The sequence below is a fragment of the Lepus europaeus genome, chromosome 20, assembly GCF_033115175.1.
Source record: "Lepus europaeus isolate LE1 chromosome 20, mLepTim1.pri, whole genome shotgun sequence".
Taxonomy (NCBI): domain Eukaryota; kingdom Metazoa; phylum Chordata; class Mammalia; order Lagomorpha; family Leporidae; genus Lepus; species Lepus europaeus.
The window spans coordinates 59,036,791-59,057,502 of record NC_084846.1 but is presented as its reverse complement, the minus strand read 5'-3'; the positions used below and the strand labels follow the sequence as shown (position 1 = coordinate 59,057,502).

The following is a 20,712-nucleotide window of genomic DNA, read 5'->3' as shown; positions in this document are numbered from 1 at the left end:
GGGAAAGCAGTAGAAGATGTCCCAAATCCTTGGGCCTCTGCACCCATGTGGGATACCTGGAGGAAGCTTCTGGTTCCTGGCTTTGGATCGGCACAGCTCTGGCTGTTGCCGTCAATTGGGGAGTGAACCAGCAGATGGAAGACCTTTCTCTATCTCTCTGCCTCTCTTTCTCTCTGTGTAACTCTGACTTTCAAATAAATAAATAAATATTAAAAAATAATTTAGCTCTTAATAATTTTCTGAAATAAGTAGAGTTGGCACCCCTACTAGGATTCTAAGATTAAGAACTCAAAAGTCACACAGCTAATTTGGTAGTAGAGTTGTCACTAATCCATAAAATCTGACTCCACTGCTTTTCTTTTTTCTTTTTTTAATTTTTTATTTATTTGACAGAAAGAGTTAGTGAGGGAGCGAGACAGAGAGAAAGGTCTTCCTTCCTTCCATTGGTTCCCCAAAATGGCCACTATGGCTGGAGCTATGCCAATCCTGGTCTCCCATGCGGGACAGGGCCCAAGCACTTGGGCCATCCTGTACTGCCTTCCTGGGCCACAACAGAGAGCTGGACTGGAAGAGGAGCAGCCGGGACTAGAACCCAGTGTCCATAAGGGATGCCGGCGCCGTAGGCGGAGTATTAACCAAGTGAGCCATGGTGCCGGCCCTTCCACTGCTTTTTTTTTTTTTTTTTTTTTTTTTTTTTTTTTTTTTGACAGGCAGAGTGGACAGTGAGAGAGAGACAGAGAGAAAGGTCTTCCTTTTGCCGTTGGTTCACCCTCCAATGGCCGCCGCGGTAGCGCGCTGCGGCCAGCGCACCGCGCTGTTCCGATGGCAGGAGCCAGGTGCTTCTCCTGGTCTCCCATGGGGTGCAGAGCCCAAGCACTTGGGCCATCCTCCACTGCACTCCCTGGCCACAGCAGAGAGCTGGCCTGGAAGAGGGGCAACCGGGACAGGATCGGTGCCCCGACCGGGACTAGAACCCGGTGTGCCGGCGCCGCAAGGCGGAGGATTAGCCTGTTGAGCCACGGCGCCGGCCTCCACTGCTTTTCTTACAAGCTCTGTATGAGCAATAGACCAAGAATCCAGATCAAGGGTCAAGCCAGGATACTTTTTGCTTAGTGTTCATGTGAATTATATATTAAGAAACTGGCAGCAATATGTTCACCCAGTTTTTTGTTTGTTTTTGAGATTCTCAAAGTTAAAATACTTTTAAAAAATATTTATTTATTTGAAACATAGAGAAACAACTCCCATCTGCTGGCTCACTCCCTAAAAACTCAAAATAGCCAAGACTTCGGCTCGATATTGGTTATTGAGCTGTTGGACCATGCTGAAGCCTTGAGCTTAGAACTCCATCTGGGACTCCCACATGGTTGGCAGAAACCCCAGTACTTGAGCCATTACCTGCTGCTCTCAGTATGTGGATTAGTAGAAAACTCGGATGAAGAGCAGAGTTGGGACTTGAACCCAGGCACTCTGATAAGGGATGTGGGAATCTGAAGCCATGCCTTAACTGCTGCCCCAAACTCCCACCCCCTACAAATACTTTTAAGGATCTCCCAATATTATGTTAACAATATGATAGTGAATAAATACAAAACAGAGCTTCTGTTCCCAAGTAGCTTATAATCAAAGTGGAAGAATCAGAAGACATTAAATTATTAAAATAATTGCTTATTAAGCTGTTTTCACTTTCTGTGAAGCACTACAAATTTATCATTGTGGACATAAGTAGCCTGAAGATCTTCATGGTGGCGGGGGTGGGGGTAGAAAATGAAATGAATCTTGGGACTTGAATAAAATAGTAGAGGTATAGTTAATGCTGAGGAGACAAAGGCAAGGAGATGATTTATGTTTGCAGTATATAAGTAAACTGAAGATATTTTGTTTTTGTTTTTTGAAGGACAGGTCCCATTTGCTAGTTCACTTCCCAAATAACCAAAACAGCTGAAAGCTGGCCAGGGGTAGGTTGGGCTGGTCCAGAGCCAGAATCAGGAGCCAGGACACAAGCCCAGCCTTCCACGTGGTTACTTGAGCCAATACCACTGCCTACCAATCCCAGCGTCTGCATTGATGGGAAGCTGGAGTCAGGAACTGGAGCTGGGAATTGAGCCCTGGCGCTCCAGAGTGATAATGCGAGCATCTTAACCTCCAGGCTAAACACACTGCCTTGAATTTTTAATAATTTTTTCCTAGTAGAGTAGCCTTGGAACTTGCTGTCTCAATTGTACTTTTTAGCATTAAAACTGTTAGAACTTGTTTCATGGACTTGATGGGGTTATATCTAGCTTTAAATCTTTATGAAGAGATCTTTGATGGCTTTGGGTCATCACATTCATCAAGATTGAACTGTATGTAGGGGGTAGCTAAATTCTTGAGAATATCAAGAGAAATTAGAGGTAGTTACCACAGGAAAGTTAGTAACCTTGGCTTTGATAAATGTAATATTGTTTCTTTCTTAGTAAATTAAACAATTTTCCCGTAGTGTGCTGGGTCTTAGTCCACCCGTACAAAGATGGACTGGGTCCGAGGAAAGGTCAGTGCGCCGCTCGCCCGTTCCCCAGCCTCCCGATCCCGGAGACAGTCAGACGCAGCAGGGAGCCAAGTCTAGCAAAGACTCATTTACTTCGTGCAAAACAGAACCTTTTATAGCACAAAACTGCAGAGTCATTGGGGCAGGGCTAAGGACCAACCAATCACTTAAACGGTCATTTTACGGGGGGATTTCTATAGGACTAGCCATATGTCTATACACTTGTTACTAGTTTTGTTACCTCCCCTGATGTTGCACAGCCAATCAGTTTTAGTGGTAAACAACTTTGGATTCCGCCCACCTTACTTCCTTTGGGCACCAACATGTAACTAATTTCCCCACAGTAGTGTATCTTCTGGAGACTCATTACCTTAATTAGATAATGCTAAATTGACTAAACCATGGCTAACTGACAAGTACAGTCCATTTTATGTGTAATGATCCAAGTTTTAATTTCAGCATTAGCCTTTTTCAGCATTAGAATTTTATTTAAAGCTAATATTACATATTGTAACTTTGTCTCTGATTAATAATAGTAGTTACTGAGTAATTTAACGTGAGCCCATTCTAAATCTTAGGCAAATAAGAAAAATACTGTCATTTTTCATACTGAAGTCAGTTAAATCACCTTTGAATAGGTCTTGATATGAATGTGATATATCTTGCTTGTTCTACAGTAAATAATGGGATGCTTTGGTTGCAAGCAACCCAAACCAACTCTGGAGCACAGGTAGAATTCACTAGGAAGATTGAAGCAACCTAATTCATTGGCCGGCCCCTCAGGTGCAGGAGTGGTGAAAGAAAGGCCTTACACAAGGATTCTCAAGGAATCTTTGTTCTGCCTAGTGGCAGGGCAAGTGCCAGGATTTTACTGTTTCTACATTCTTCACAAAAAATGGAAAACAGATGTGGGTGGGTGGAAACCACACCTGTTGCACATACTGAAATCTACTGTGCTCCCAGAAAATAATTATGATGAGAATTTGTCAGGATAAAGATCTAAAATCACTACCTTCATTTGTCTTTGGGCAAAAATTCTCCAGAGACAACTGTTGTCTAAAAACTTCCCTGACATTTCAGTCCTTTTCTCCATTGTATAGGGCGTGAAATTCTTCACTTTTCCGAAGATGTATTCTAAATTGGAGATTGCTTGATTATTTCTCATTAACCATGCCCTACCCATGTCATTTCCTGACATTTGCATTTTTGCATGTTTGCTTTTCTCAACATTCTCCTCTCAGTATCTCCTGTGAGCCGGTTACAACTCAGTTATGAAGTTGTGTTTGCCAGTGATGTTCATTAGAGACCCAAAAAAGAGGGAATATGCAAAACAGAAATATCTACTAAGAGAACTCAAAATAATGGTAGTTTAGATTCTCTGATCAGTAATTCCTGTTTCTACTTTACATGATTTTTCTTTGTTTTTAAGAAAAAAAAATTGTAATCACTCTCAACAAAGCTTTATTGTTTGTGTTTTTAAAAAGTTACAGAATTTTAAAAGCCCTTTTAAAAATTTCTTTTCCAGTGAAATGAAATTAAGGCAGTTAGCCCAAAATAAATCTTAATGCAATTCTTTTTCATTGGCCTTTCCCCAGTTTACTTTTAGTATTCATTCTGAGACAAAATCAGATAATCTTTCTTTGTGGTCATGGTTGAACAAACATTTTATATGCACACAAGTAGCCTGTTGAGTAAAGATATTCATACATAGCCTGTTAGAGCAATATCAGTATGGTTACTCGCCTAGAATCATGGCTGAGAGTGAGAACTGGTGTCCAGACTCATTTTCTTTAGTGCAGGGTTGTGCTGCCAACATCTCACTCATCTGTCTTGCCACCCACAACAGGACTAGTATCTGTGGAAGTTAGCGGTGGGCACACTTCTTTGCTTCTGAGTTGAAGGCTTAGGACCTAGACAGGCTGAAGTTATGGACTCCTATCTGAAGATGCAGGTTGCTCAGATGATTTTAAAAGCCTAATAGAGATAAAGCTTTTGCTTTTAAATGATCTTTAACCATCAATGTAAATGTTGATTTGTCTTGTGACAATGATCATTTGCTTTGTGAATTTGAAATTATGGCAAAACTAGCTCTTTTGCAAGCTGTTATTAACAAGTAACAGTTCTACAAAAATGAAAAGAAACTATGGATTGTTATAATGGTTTCATTACATGGTTGAAACATTTTCAGTGGATTATATTTGATGCCATTATCACTGATTTATTGTTCATTTTCATGAAGATTTATTCGTAGTCACTTTTCCCAGAAACACTTATGGGAATCTCATGGATTTTTTAATTATGTTTTTGTGCCTCAGCTTTACTTTTTGAATTGCTGTTTGTTTATTGGAGTTAAATTAATTACTTTTATAGCTGCTTTCTGAGTTTTAAAGCTAGAAAGTCACACACATGGGATCTTCACTTTTACATTTTAACTGACATCTGATAACCTGTATCTTTAAGATATTACTGTTGTTTTTTAGTTACATGTGAAATGCTTCTTGGGTCCTTTGGTCGTAATGCCTGTGGAAAAGATGGGGAGTCTGCATTTCATAGTAGTGATTTATTGTAGCCAGCAGAGAAAGCATGACAAGTACCTACTGCAGGAGATAAAACAGTCCTAGTCCCGACCAGCCCTTTCTGTTCACAATTGATTAGCCTTCCATTTTCAAAGGTGAATTGTGGGGGCCTAACCTGAAACCATTGGGTTCCTCTGCCATTGTAGAACAGTGAAGACAAAAGCACTCACCATCTTAATATTCACAGGACTGTGCTAAAGAATAATGATTTAAGATCAAGACAAGAGTTAACTGCCCACCTCACCAACCAGTGGCCTTCCCCAGGAGCTCTGGATGTCAATGCTGTTGCCTTGGATACGTTGCTTTACCGAAAACACAATAAACAGTGGTATGAGTAAGTGTAATACTTTTTTTTTTTTTCCCAACTAATTACAAACTTAGCTGTACCAAGACAGATGGCTGTCCATCTTGGTTTCTCATTTCTTCTTTCTGAATTTATTACTAGGTGAGATCAAACGTAGGCTTTAGGACTGTTTTGGTGTCAGGTTATGTTAAGGCTTTGCATGTGTTAATATTTTGAAGCCAAGGCACCCTGGGGAAGTAACATTTCTCAGAAATTCTTATCCAAAATTGGACAGCTGTCTGTTTTCCTGAAGTTTAACTTCAGCCAGTCCTTCAGTTAAAAGTGTGAACTTCTAAAAAATGTACTATTGATTTATTTTTATTTGAGAGAGAGAGAGAAGAAAGATGAAAGAGACCTCTCATTTGCTAGTTTATTCTGCAAATGCCCACAATAGCCAGGGCCGGACAGCTTGACGTTACTAGCCAGGAAATCAATACAGAGCTCCCACATGGGTGGCAGGGACTCAGACACTTGAGGAGTCAGTCACCTGCTGCCTCCCAAGGGTGGCGCACATTAGCAGGAAGCTGGAATTGAGGACAGAATCAGACTGTATAGGATGTGGGAATCCTAACTAGCTATCTTAATCACGACGCCGAACACCCACGAGTACTTTTAAATTATAGCTTTTATGTTGTATTTGCCTTAGAATTAATTTTCTGTCTTGTCAGAAAGAATAAAAGTATATCTCTGGAAGTAACATTTACTTGTTCTCATTGGATCTGAAATTGTTTTGTCCATTTTTATGAAATCTAAGTTTTAGTAGCTGTAGAAGATGCAGTCTCAATATATGGGCCACCAGTTCCTTTTCCTGTCCTTTGTTCTGCTGCTGAAAACTGTGTCAAGGCACCATTCAGGACATCATTTAGCCTGAATGCCTTATTTATTAGAGTTTACATCCGAATGTGTAACATGTGGCTTTGGGAGTTGTAAAAATTCTGTCTTCCTTAAGCTAATTTTACTTTTGAGATTTGTAAGTCATTTGATCTTCTTTTGTAACTTAGCCACTTTTTCCATATTGATCCTTTTTTCTACCATCTTTATTTTCTGTCCTCAGCTAATGTTCTATTTTCTCTGATATCCCACCCTCCCATCCCCTTCAATTCACTTCCCTTCCTTTCCTCTCTCCCTTTCCCTTCTTTCTCCCCCCTCTACTTTGTTCTTTCTTTACTTTTTCTTTTAGAGTTCTTATTTTTAATTTCAGTGGAAGAGCCATGTGTTGCTATGTTCTTAGGGTACCTTCTACCAGGTAGTTAGTAGCCAGACATTTCTGTCTTAACCCTTATTCTTACAAAGGTAAAATTCAAAAGAAATTTGAGTTTATTTTGAGACAACACTAATGTTATTTCTTCTTTCATTTTTAATAAGGAGAAAAAAGTGAGCAAATGGATAACTTGGCTATGTTGTCATCTACTCATGGAAAGATCTCACAGTAGGAGATCTTAAATTTATTTCCATTTATTATGCTGATTTTACAATTAAAAATATTTTACAATTAAAAAAATTGGAAATATGATTTCCAGTTTCTTGACTACTTAGATAGACCTGGCCAGATTAGCTATGTTGTAACTTATGTATTTATTTCAAAGATAATGGATATCATGTTTAAAAAAATAAGAAAGTATTACAGGCTTACAGTAGTCATATAAAATAAATGTTTAGTTTTTTGTTTATAGTAAGTTCTTTATTGATTTTATATGTAACATGGAGGTTACATGAACCTTAGATTATCTGTCATAATTTTATTGTATTATTGCCTCATCTGCTCATTCTAACCCCACATGATCAGATTCATTTTGATCATGCTTAGATTTTCTACTTAAGTTTTTTAGTCTTTGAAATTTACACTGTCTCCCAGTTTTGCTGTTATTCACACTGTGGAATTACTAAGATTCAGTAGCTTTTACATGTCCTTCATGATCTATTGTATTCAAGCTTTTACTTTTTCTTAATGACTTTGGCTTCAGATATATCAGGAGTTCTTTCCATGTGTGTCTTTCAAACATTCTTAGAGTAGGAGTCCCCAAAGGACAGAATCTACAGAAATCTTCTAGGCTTGCAAACTGGGCAATGACCTGATTCACAAACAAGGGAATTTCAAAGTATTTTTGGGAAAGAGGGAATAAAAATCTATGTTTATTTTGGTGCAAAATTTTTGAAGTTCAAGTATAGCTTTATTGTAATAATAAATGTTTCATGAGGTATTGAAGGCCTTTCATAATTTCTTATCTATAAGGCTTTTCTGGCTATCCTTCTCAATTTTATTAGAGTAAGAATATATTCTGCTGAAGAGACTGAGTATTTCTTAAGCATTTTTATGAAAATAAATCAAGAATAAAAAGAAGAGTATACTTCCTTTTTCTGTGTACATTCATTGTCTCTGTGTACACAATGTGAATGTATTTTAATTTTAGTTTTCTATGTTAGATAATGCTCATCTCTTTCTATGAATCACACTCTCTGTTACCCAGTGACTTCCAGATCATATAAATTATAATTGACTTCAACACATCTATTGGGTAAATAAATGACATAGTTTCTATATCGTTATAATACTGACCATTGATATAAGACTATAAAAAATTGATCTGTCAGTGGATTTGGACCTACTGTTGAATTTCCTCTTAAAAATTAGTTATTTTTTTATGAGAGGGAGAGAGATTGAGATACTCCATCCATTGGTTCACTCCCCAAATTCTCAAACAACTGGGACTGGGCCATGAGAAAACCAGGATCCTGGAACTGTATCCTAGTCTTTCACATGGGTGACAGGGACCCAGATATTTGGGCAATTTATCCCTGTCTCCCAAAGTGTACATTTGAAGGAAGCTAGATAGGAAACAGAGTAGCTGGGACTCCAGCCAGGCACTCCAATATGGAGTGTTCTAAGCAGAAACTCATACCATTGCACCAAATGCCAGCCCCTCAGTACCCTAATTTGTCGTTAGTGGTACCCAGTCTTGAATATATAAGTTTATATTTGAGTGGTGTACAAATGTTTAAACAGTTAATGTTGAATGTGTATATCTTATATTTCAAATGTCTGTGAGATTCCTAGAAATTTAAATTATATTTTACATCTAATGACATAGATTGAACTATGAACTTTTGTGTAGCCCAAATGCATGACTCTTACTGTCTTGGGTAAGTTTAAGTCAACTACTGGTATTTTAAGGATTGTATTCTGAGAAACAATAATAGGTACTGGATTGATGTGGTTGCATTTAAATATGATGTTAATGGGTCCAGAATTCTAAGATAGAACCTAGCCTTGGCCTTTGGCAGGTAAAGTCTATAAATGCAAGGATTCTTCACTAACTGTGAGGCTCTAAGAAGGCCTTTAGTGAGTCACAAAGAAAGTCATTTCCTGTTGCTATTGTCAGGGGCTAGGTTTTACAGGATTCTGTCCTTGAGATTATTGCAAATGTGTAGAATTGTAAGTTAGAATTTAGCCATGGCCTTTTAAAGAAAAACTCTCACAGATGAATAATTTACTGCACGACAAGATATTTGTCAGATGGCACTGCCAGTCTTGCTGGACAACAGGTGAGAATGTGGCTGTGGAACCCATTCTTTGCCATTACTGAAAGTGACCAAAAGTTTCTACCACATGGTGGGTTTGTGGTCATTTTCACTCAAGGAAGATATTGTAAGGTACTACTTTTAATATCGTATGAATAAGGCACTTAATTCTGGGTTGAAATTTTCATTGTCTACCCAGTTCTGTTGTTATACTCCTGTTGGTTAGGTAAATCTATAAACTCAAGGATTCCTCACTAATTATGACACATTAAGGGGTTGAAAGTTTGCAGCCGTGACTCTAAAAGGATCTATGAGAGGTCACAGCGGAAGTTCGTCCTGTTGCTGTTCTCAAGGACTGCATTTTCAGACCTTCCTCCCTCCAATGTAGTCCTCAAGATGGTTGCAGATGTGTGCTGTCACACTTGTCATCTATACTTAAAATATTCAAATACATTTTATGTCTTTTTGTTTTTGGGTATTTTGTTGGTTGTAAATTTTAGTGTATACTATTTTTTTTTTGACAGGCAGAGTTGATAGTGAGAGAGAGAGACAGAGAGAAAGGTCTTCCTTTTTGTCGTTGGTTCACCCTCCAATGGCCGCTGCGGCCGGCGCATCTTGCTGATCCGAAGCCAGGAGCCAGGTGCTTCTCCTGGTCTCCCATGCGGGTGCAGGGCCCAAGCACTTGGGCCATCCTCCACTGCCTTCCCGGGCCATAGCAGAGAGCTGGCCTGGAAGAGGGGCAACCGGGATAGAATCCGGCACCCCAACCGGGACTAGAACCCGGTGTGCCGGCGCCGCAAGGTGGAGGATTAGCTTGTTGAGCCACGGCGCCGGCCAAGTGTATACTATTTTTTAAACTGAAAAATATTATGCCAAAAAAATCAGTTTCCTATGCTGAAAAAATCAGCCAGAAACTTCATTTTAAGCCATCATTCAGTTTAAAAATCAAGTTACAAGGCCAGCATTGTGGGACAGCAGGTTAAGATGTTGCACCCACATCAGAGTGGTGGTTCCAATCCTGGCTGCTTGCCTTATATTTGTTCTAGCTACCTGCTAATGAGCCTCGGAAGGCAGCAGATGATGGCTCAAGTACTTGGGCCCCTGCTGCCTGTGGAAGACCAGATTAGAGTTCCTGCTGTTGTGGTCATGTGGAGAGTAAACCATTGGATAGAAGAGCTCTTGCTCTGTTTTCCTCTCTGTTGCTCTGCCTTTCAAATAAATAATAAATTTCTTTATTAAAAAATTACCCCCATTGGGCACAGAAAAATAATTTGGAAAAGAAACTTCTTTATAACTATAACTGTCCACTAAATTCCTGTGTTCCTTCTTTCCTCTATAGCTAAAGAAGTAGGATTTTAAATGAAAATCAAGTGAAATTTTCAGTGAGTCAGTATACTCAGCAAACAAAGCTGTTCTTCGAGAAGGGTTTCTAATGGGAAGCTGCATCTTTTCTTTTTATATATGTAGATATATATATTTTTATATAGGTGAAGAGATAGCATAGTAAGGTGGGGGAAATAAGGCCTGGCAAACAGTCTTCAGTCTAATCTGTTTATGTCCCAGTTTCTTCTGTTTTAAAGTAGAGGTAGTAATAATTCTAGCTTCTTAGAGTAATAGAGAGAATTGAGTAAGTTACATATATAAAACATGTAGAAGAGTGCCCAACATATAATAATACATAAATACTGGGTATAATTTTAAATTAGATAAATATCTATAAAATTATAGTTCATACAAGTATTATCTGTTATAATTATCAGAAGTTTTCTGCAAAAGAATTTCCTTCTAGTTAAAAATAATTGAAGACCTTTACATTCTTGACATTTGAAAAGTCATCATATTAAAAAGTGAAACATTATTTGCATTTTAATTTTAAAAAGTTATTTCATCACTTCATTATTTCTTCAAGGGAAAAACAGAAATCTGTTGTATACCTATATGCATAGATTTCAAATATTTTTTTGCACAATAATCTTATTTTTTAATTTCATTTTCACAAACTTTTTTTTAAAGATTTATTTATTTATTTGAAAGTTGGAGTTATACAGAGAGAGAAGGAGAGGCAGAGAGAGAGAGGTCTTCCATCCACTGGTTCACTCCCCAGATGGCCACACAGCTAGAGCTGTGCTGATCCGAAGCCAGGAGCCAGGAGCTTCTTCTGGGTCTCCCACGTGGGTGCAGGAGCCCAAGGACTTGGGCCATCTTCTACTGCTTTCCCAGGCCATAGCAGAGAGCTGGATCAGAAGTGAAGCACCCAGGTCTTAAACCGGCACCCATATGGGATGCCAGCGCTTCTGGCCAGGGCGTTAACCCGCTGCACCACCGTGCCAGCCCCTCACAAATTTTTTTTTAAGTTTTATTTTTTTATCTATTTGCAAGGCAGAGTGACAAGGAGAGGAGAAAGACAAAGATCCCCCATCTCTGGTTCATTCCCCAAATGCCTACAACGGCCAGGGCTGTGCCCCGTGAAGCCAGGAGCCCAGAATTCATGGGTAACAGGGACCCAAGTACTTGAGTCATCAGCTGCTGCATTCTAGGGTGTGCGTAAACAGAAAGTTGTGTTGGAAATGAGGGGAGGGGGACTCAAACCCAGGGACTCTGGAATGGAATGCACGTTTCCAAATCAGTATCATAACTGTACCAAACATCTGCCCCCTCGTGAACTTTTTAAAGTACCTTTTTGTATCTACTTGCTATGAAATCCTATAAAATTTTAGCATAGTAAAATTCACATAGAGTAAGTACAAAAATATTAAAAATAAGGGCAGGCATGTTGTGAAGTGTTTAAGACGCCACTTGGGATGTGTATACCTCATACTGGAATGTGTGGTTGGAGTCCTGGCTCCTCTGCTTGGGATTCACCTTCTTGCCAGCATGTTCCCTGAGAGGCAGAGGACGAGGCTTACTTACTTGGGTCCAGACCATCGATATGGGACACTGGATTGCACTCCAGGCTCCTGGCTTTGGTCTGGCCCAGCTCGTCTGCTTCAGGCATCTGGAGAGTCAAACAACAGATAGAAGATATCTGTCAGCCTGTCTGCCTTTCAGATGAAGTGAAAATAAATACTTTTTAAAAAAACTATTGTTGGCAAATCTGTTGGACTCTGCCTTGGCTTTATAATTTTTTTATTTATTTTTATTTATTTTTATTTTTTTATTTTTGACAGGCAGAGTGGACAGTGAGAGAGAGACAGAGAGAAAGGTCTTCCTTTTGCCGTTGGTTCACCTTCCAATGGCACCGCGCTGTTCCGATGGCAGGAGCCAGGTGCTTATCCTGGTCTCCCATGGGGTGCAGAGCCCAAACACTTGGGCCATCCTCCACTGCACTCCCTGGCCACAGCAGAGAGCTGGCCTGGTAGAGGGGCAACCGGGACAGGATCGGTGCCCTGACCGGGACTAGAACCCGGTGTGCCGGCGCCGCAAGGCGGAGGATTAGCCTGTTGAGCCACGGCGCCGGCCTGCTTTATAATTTTTTATTTATTTTTTTAGTTTAGAGGTAGAGAGACAAAGATAGGCAGAGAAAGTGCTCCCATCTGCTGGTTTGCTCTCCAGATGCCTGCAGCAGCCTCTGGCTGGGGCCAAAGCCAGGAGCTGTGAACTGGAAACTCAGTAAGGATATCTTACTTGGGTGGTAGGAATCTGATCACTTGAGTCATCACCACTGCCTCCAGGGGACTCATGGGAAGAAGACAGAGTAAGGAAGTAAGCTGGGTGCTTAAACCCTAGGTACTCCAGTATGGGATGTGAGTGTCTTTTGTCTTTTTTTTTTTTTTTTTTTTTAATTTGAAAGTGTTACAAAGAGAAAGATCTTCCATCCTTTTCTGTCCACCCACTAAGTGGCCACAATGGCCAGGGTGAAGCCAGGAGCCAGGAGGTTCATCCAGTCTCCCACATGGGTGGCAGGGACCCAAGCACTTGGCCATCTTCCACTGCCTTTCCCAGTCCATTAACAGGGAACTGGATCAGAAGTGAAGTGGCCAGGATATGACCTGGCACCCATATGGGATACTGGCTTTATAGGCAACAGCTTAACCTGCTGTCCTGCTGTGCCACAGTGCTGACCCCTATGTGTTTTTTTTTTTTTCTTATTTTTTTGACAGGCAGAGTGGATAGAGAGAGAGAGAGAGAGAGAAAGAGAGAGACAGAGAGAAAGGTCTTCCTTTTTGCCGTTGGTTCACCCTCCAATGGCCGCTGCGGCTGGCGCATCTCACTGATCTGAAGCCAGGAGCCAGGTGCTTCTCCTGGTCTCCCATGCAGGTGCAGGGCCCAAGCACTTGGGCCATCCTTCACTGCCTTCTCGGGCCATAGCAGAGAGCTGGCCTGGAAGAGGGGCAACTGGGATAGAATCCGGCACCCCAACCGGGACTAGAACCCGGTGTGCCGGTGCCACAAGGTGGAGGATTAGCCTATTGAGCCACGGCGCTGGCCGACCCCTATGTGTTTTTAACCAGTGTCCTAACTACTAGGCCAAATGCCTACCCCTGCCTTACTTTTTTTAAAATAGGCAATTCTGTTTTAGTAAATGAATATTTTTCCTTTTAATTTTAAATTTTTAATTAAAATAATTTTAATTGATTAACTTAAGATTTAATTAAATACTTCATTATTTCTTATTTAAATTTAATTCATTATTTCTTATTTAAATTAAATTAGTTTAAATCCTTTTAATCTTTTCCTTTTTTCTCATTTTGGATGGGATCTTTATTAACATAAAGCAGCACTTGGGTGAATTATTAAGGCTATATAGAATGTTTATACCTTTGATAAATGTGTAGTTTACTCTTGGGTTTATGAATAGCAATCACTATGAAATAGGTCTTTTATTATATACTTTGCTATAAATATTGTCATAAAATATATTTCTATGATATTAAATGTGCCTTGACTGCCTTGTGAAATAGATGTTAAGCTGAATAACATATTCCTTTTCCTAGGTCATTTATATTTGGAAATAATAATTCTGATTTTTTATGTGAAATGTGAATAACTCTAAAGTCACTTATCCTTTGAGTTGGTTTTATCTTCAATAACCAAATATGAGAAAAGATTAGTAAGTTTTCATTAACTGTCCATTAATAAGTTAATTTATCCTCTAATATAATTTATTTCTAATTAGCTTAATAGAAAATGGGCTCAAATAGAAAATAGATGAGGGAAGGAGATTAACTACCATGAGTGTGTATTAATACAGCTATTTTATTTCTAAACATTAAACTACTAAATTATAGGTATTTGTAAAAATAATTTGAATTTGTTATGTAATAACCATTTATAATAATATCAAGTATTGAAGGATTCTGAAGTGCTTAAGAGATGCTAGATTGGCCGGTGCCACTGCTCACTTGGCTAATCCTCTGCCTGCGGCACCAGCACCCTGGGTTCTAATCCCGGTTGTGGCACCAGATTCTGTCCCGATTGCCCCTCTTCCAGTCCAGCTCTCTACTGTGGCCCAGGAAGGTAGTGGAGGATGGCCCAGGTCCTTGGGCCCTGCACCCGCATGGGAGACCAGGAGAAGCACCTGGCTCCTGGCTTCGGATCGGTGCAGCGCACCGGCCATGGTGGCCATTTGGGGGGTGAACTAACGGAAGGAAGACCTTTCTCTCTCTCTCTCTCTCTCTCTCTCTCTCTCTCTCTCACTCTGCCTGTCAAAAAGAGAGAGAGAGAGAGAGAGAGAGAGAGAGAGATGCTAGATTATCATTAAATTATCCCAATTTTGTTTCACTGAGACTAATCTGGATTCTCTGATTTTGAAAATTGGTAGTAACTAGAAGTTCCCAATTCTTTTTTTTTTTAATTTTTAAATTTATTTTTAAGGAATACAAATTTCATAAGTACAACTTTTGGAATATAGTTATTCTTCCCATCATATCAGTCCTCCCACCCCTCCTCCTCCTCCCTCTCACCTTCGCAGTCCCATTCTCCATTCAGATTCATTTTCAGTTAAATTTGTACATAAAAGAACAACTCTATATTAAGTAAAGATTTCAACGATTTGCACACACACACACAGATATAAAACTGTTTGAGAACTGGTTTTACAGTTAACTCTCAATACAGCTCATTGAGGACAGAGGTCCTGCATGGGGAGTTAGTGCACACTGACTCTTGTTGTTAACCTAATAGTTAACACTCTTATTTATGACATCAGTGACCACAATGAGCAGCCTGGGTTATGGAAGCCTTTTGAGTCCACAAACTCTGTCAGTATTTGGACAAGGCCATAAGCAAAGTGGAAATTTTCTCTTCCCTTTAGAGAAAAGTACATCCTTCTTTGATGGGCACTTATTTCCACTGGGATCTCACTCACAGAGGTCCTTCAAGTAGAACATTTTTGCCACAGTGTCTCAGCTTTCCATGCCTGAAATGCTCTCACAGGCCTTTCAGGCAGACCAGGAAGCCATAAGGGCTGATTCTGACGTCAGTGTTACTTAAAGCAATTGTCATTCTATGAGTCTGCTGTGTGGACTGCTTCCCTTGTTGGACATTCTCTCCTTTTTCATTCTAACTATTATTATTGCAAGGCACTTGACCCTATTTATATGATTTCTTTACACTTTACACTTAATTCTATCTATACGTTCACTTTAACATTTAATATGATCACTTTAACAATTAAGATGGCATTTTTACCACCAATTTTAATGGGATTTGGAGTCCCATGGCCAGTTTTTAAACTGTACCCTTAGAAGTAAGTCTGTAGCAATGTATGCAGAACTATATAGCTTTACAGTTATAAACTTCCTCCTCCCTCTCTTATTTCCACTCTTATTATGTACTGAGATCTATTTTCAATTGACTTTATACACATATGATTAATTATATGTTAAGTAAAGAGTTCAACAAGTAGGATGAAAAAACAGAGAAAATGAAGCTGTTCCTCAACAGTCAAGACAAGGGCAGCTCAAGTCATCCCTTCTCAAAGAGTCAATTTCACTTCTGCAGAGTTCGTTTTAGGTGCTCTGTTAATTCTCACAGATCAGGGAGAACATATGTTATTTGTCCCTTTGGCACTGGCTTATTTCACTAAGTATGATGTTATCCACATTCATCCATTTTGTTGCAAATGACCAGATTTCACTTTTTTAACCACTGTGTAGTATTTCATAGTGTACATATTCCATAATTTGTTTATTCAGTCTTTAGTTGTTGGGTACTTAGGTTGATTCCATGTCTTAGCTATTGTGAATAGAGCTGCAGTAAACATGGAGGTGCAAATAGTGCTTTTGTTTACTGATTTCAGTTCCCTTGGGTAAATTCCCAAAGTGGAATGGCTAGGGCATATGGTAGGTCTATATTCAGATTTCTGAGTTATCTCCATACTGTCTTCCATAGTAGCTTTACCAGTTTACATTCCAACAAACAGTGGATTAGGGTACCATTTTCCCCAGATCCTTGCTGTATGAAAGCCATTCTAATCAGGGTGAAGTGAAGCCTCATTGTGGTTTTGATTTGAATTTTCCTGACAGCTAGTGATCCTGAACTTTTTTTTTTTTTTAATGTGTCTGTTGGCCATTTGAGTTTGCTCTTTTGAAAAATGTCTGTATTAGTCTTTGGCCCATCTCTGAAGTGGGTTGTTTGTTTTGTTGTTGTGGAGTAACTTTAATTTTTTTTTTAAGATTTATTTAGTTATTTGAAAGTCAAAGTTACACAGAGAGAAGGAGAGGCAGAGAGAAGAGACAGAGAAACAGAGAGAGACAGAGAGAGGAGAGAAAGAGAGAGAGGTCCTCCATCTGCTGGTTCACTCCCCAATTGGCCGCAACGGCCTGAGCTGTGCCTATCTGGAGCCAGGAGCTTCTTCTGGGACTCTCAAGCAGGTGCAGGGGCCCAAGGACTTGGGCTATCTTCCACTGCTTTCCCAGGTCATAGCAGAGAGCTAAATTGGAAGCAGAGCAGCTGGGACTCAAACCGGCACCCATATAGGATGCTGGCACTGCAGGCGGCGGCTTTACCTGCTGTGCCACAGTGCTGGCCTGTGGAGTTTCTTGATCTCTTTGTAGATTCTAGATTCCTTTGTCAGTGGCATAGTTCGCAAATAATTTTTCCCATTCTGTTGGTTGCCTATTCACTTTCCTGTTTCTTTTGCTGTACAGAAACTTCAATTTGAAGTAATCCCATTTATTTATTTTGGCTTTGATGGCCTGTGCCTCTGGAGTCTTTTGTAAGAAATCTTTGCCTATGCCAATGTCTTGAAGGGTTTCCCCAATGTTCCCTATTAATTTGATGGTGTCTGATCATAGATGTAGATCTTTAATCCATGTTGAATGGATTTTTGTGTAAGTTAGGGGTCTTGCTTCATACTTCTACATGTGGAAGTCCAGTTTTCCCAGTACTGTTTGTTGAAGAGACTGTTCTTGCTCCAGGAGTTGGTTTTAGCTCCTTGGTCAAATATAAGTTGGTTGTAGATGTTTGGGTTGATTTTTGGTGTTTCTTTTCATTTCCACTGATTTATCCATCTATTTTTGTACCAATACCAGGCTGTTTTGATTATAACCGCCTTGTGGTATGTCTTGAAATTTGGTATTGTGATGTCTCTGGCTCTGTTTTTGTTGTATAAGATTGTTTTAGATATTTGAGGTCTCCTGTTCATCCATGTGAATTTCAGCATCATTTTTTCTAGATCTGAGAAGAATATCTTTGATATTTTGATTGGTATCACGTTGAATCTGTAAATTGCTTTTGGAAGAATTGACATTTTGATGATATTGATTCTTCCAATCTGTGGACATGGAAGATTTTTCCATTTTTTGGTATCCTATTTCTTCTTTAGGGTTTTGTAATTCTCATTGTAGAGATTTTTAACGTTCTTGGTTAAGTTTATTCCAAGGTATTTGATTGTTTTTGTAGCTATTGTGAATGGGATTGATCTTAGAAGTTCTTTCTCAGCCGTGGCATTGTCTGTGTATACAAAGGCTGTTGATTTTTCTGTATTGACTTTATATCCTGTACTTTACCCAACTCTTCTATGAGTTCCAATAGTCTCTCTCCTTTTTTTTTTTTTTTTTTTTTTTGGACAGGCAGAGTGGACAGTGAGAGAGAGAGAGACAGAGAGAAAGGTTTTGCTTTTGCCGTTGGTTCACCTTCCAATGGCCTCTGCGGCTGGCGCACTGCAGCCGGCGCACTGCGCTGATCTGGAGCCAGGAGCCAGGTGCTTCTCCTGGTCTCCCATGGGGTGCAGGGCCCAAGCACTTGGGCCATCCTTCACTGCACTCCTGGGCCACAGCAGAGAGCTGGCCTGGAAGAGGGGCAACCGGGACAGAATCCGGCGCCCCGACCGGGACTAGAACCCGGTGTGCCGGTGCCACAAGGCGGAGGATTAGCCTGTTGAGCCACGGCGCCGGCCCCAATAGTCTCTTAGTAGAGTCTTTTGGATCACCTATATATAAAATCATGTCATCTGCAAATAGGGATAGTTTGAATTCCTCCTTTCTAATTTATATCCTTTTGATTCCTTTTTCTTGTCTAATGGCTCTGGCTAAAACCTCCAGGATTATATTGAATAGCAATGGTGAGAGTGGGCATCCCTATCTGATATCAGATCTCAGTGGGAATGCTTCCAACTTTTCCCCTTTCAGTATGACGCTGGCCACGAGTTTTTCATAAATTGCCTTAATTGTGTTGAGGAATGTTCCTTCCATACCCAATTTGCTTAGAATTTTCATCATGAAAGGGTGTTGTATTTTATCAAATGCTTTCTCTGCATCTATTGAGATAATCATATGGTTTTTGTTAATGTGATGTATCACATTGATTGACTTATGAATGTTGAACCATCCCTGCCTACCAGGGATAAATACCACTTGGTCTGGGTGGATAATCTTTATGATATGTTATTGGATTCGATTGGCTAGAATTTTGTTGAGGATTTTTGCATCTATATTCATCAGGGATATTGTTTTGTAATTCTGTTTCTCTTTTGAATCTTTTTCAGGTTTAGGAATTAAGGTGATGCTGGCATCACAGAAAGAATTTGGGAGGATTCCCTCCCTTTCAATTGTTTTGAATAACTTGAGAAGAATTGGAGTTAGTTCTTTAACCGTCTGGTAGAATTTAGCAGTAAAGCCATTTGGTCCTGGGCTTTTCTTTGTTGGGAGGGCCTTTATTACTAATTCAGTTTCCGTCTTGGTTATGAGTCTATTTGAGTTTTTTGTGTCATCATGGTTCAATTTAGGTAGGTTGTATGTGTCCAGGAATCTATCCATTTCTTCTAGGTTTCTTAGTTTTCTGGCATTCAGTTCTTTGTAGTAATTTCTGAGGATTCATTTTATTTCTGTGGTATCTGTTGTTACATTTCCTTTTTTATCTCTAATTTTATTGATTTGAGTCTTCTCTCTCCTTTTTTTTTTTTTTTGGTTAATTGGGCCAGTGATGTGCCAATTTTTCTTATTTTTTCAAAAAACCAGCTCTTTTTTTTGCTGATCTTTTTTTCTATTCAGTTTTGCTGATAGCTCATTTATGTGGTGCCTTTCCAATTTCTTGATGTAGGTACTTATAGCTATAAACTTTCCTCTTAACACTGCTTTTACTGTATCTCATAAGTTTTGATATGTTGTGCTGTCATCTTCATTTGTCCAGAAATGTTTTGATTTTTCTTTTGATTTATTTTATAACCCACTGTTCATTCAGGAGCATGTTGTTTAGTCTCTATGTGTTTGCATATGCTCTAGAGATTCCTGAGTTGCTTATTTCCAGCTTCATTCCATTGTGGTCCGAGAAGATGCATGGTACGATTTCGATTTTTTTGATTTTGCTCAGACTTGCTTTATGGCCTAGTATGTGGTCAGTCCTAGAGAAAGTTCTATGCACTGCTGAGAATAATGTGTATTCTGCAACTATACGATGAAAAGTTATGTAGATATCTGTTAGGCCATTTGGTCTATAGTGTCAATTAAATCTGCTGTCTCCTTGCTGTTTTTCTGTCTGGTTGATCTGTCCATTGCTGAAAGTGGAGTATTGAAGTGTCCCGTTACTATTGTATTGGAGTCTAATTTTCCCTTTAAATCCCTTAACCTTCCTTTTAAATAGCCAGATGCCCTGTAATTAGGTACATACACATTTATAATAGTTACATTTTTCTATTGAATTTGTCCCTTAATCATTACATAGCGCCTTTCTTTGCTTCTTTTAACAGTATTTGTGTTAAAGTCTGTTTTGTCCGATATTAAGCTACACCAGCAATTTTTTATTTTTATTTTTTGATATATGGCTACACCAACTATTTTTGGTTTATGTTGGTATGGAATATCTTTTTCCATTCTTTTATTTTCAGTCTGTGTGCATCTTTGTGGGTGAGATGTGTTTCTTGTAGGCAGCAAGTTGATGGGTTTTGTCTTTTTTTCCATTCAACCGGTCTGTATCTTTTAACTGGAAAGTTGAGGCCATTTACATTCAAGGTGACTATTGATAAGTAACGACTTTGCCCTGCCATTTTTCCAAAAATAATTCTGTTTTTTACTTTGAATTTCCTTTGAATTTTTACTTATTTTCTTCCTTAACCTTCTTGTGTAGTGATGACCATTTTCTGTGTTTCTATGTGTAGTGCATCCTTAAGCATTTTTTTTTTTAAGATTTATTTGAAAGAGTTACACAGAGAGAGGAGAGAGAGAGAGAGGTCTTCCCATCCGATGGTTTGCTCCCCAATTGGCCACAATAGCTGGAGCTGTGCCGATCCGAAGCCAGAAGCCAGGAGGCTCCTCCATGTCTCCCACGCGGGCGCAGGGGCCCAAGGACTTGTGCCACCTTCCACTGCT

At 39.5% G+C, this 20,712-nt stretch overlaps 1 protein-coding gene across 3 annotated transcripts in view; it reads left to right on the top strand.

The window, feature by feature from the left end:
* The window catches only part of RUNDC3B (RUN domain containing 3B), a 151,910-nt gene that overhangs the window by 113,142 nt on the left and 18,056 nt on the right, over nucleotides 1–20,712 (top strand). The window contains exon 9 of one of the 3 annotated variants that reach the window (XM_062178192.1): nucleotides 5,291–5,431. The exons of 1 other annotated variant lie outside the window; for it this stretch is intronic. In XM_062178192.1, the coding sequence (XP_062034176.1) occupies nucleotides 5,291–5,431 (141 nt within the window). Of the gene's footprint in view, nucleotides 1–5,290; nucleotides 5,438–20,712 lie in introns of all 3 variants that reach the window. One more of the 3 variants, XM_062178191.1, reaches the window with a different exon arrangement.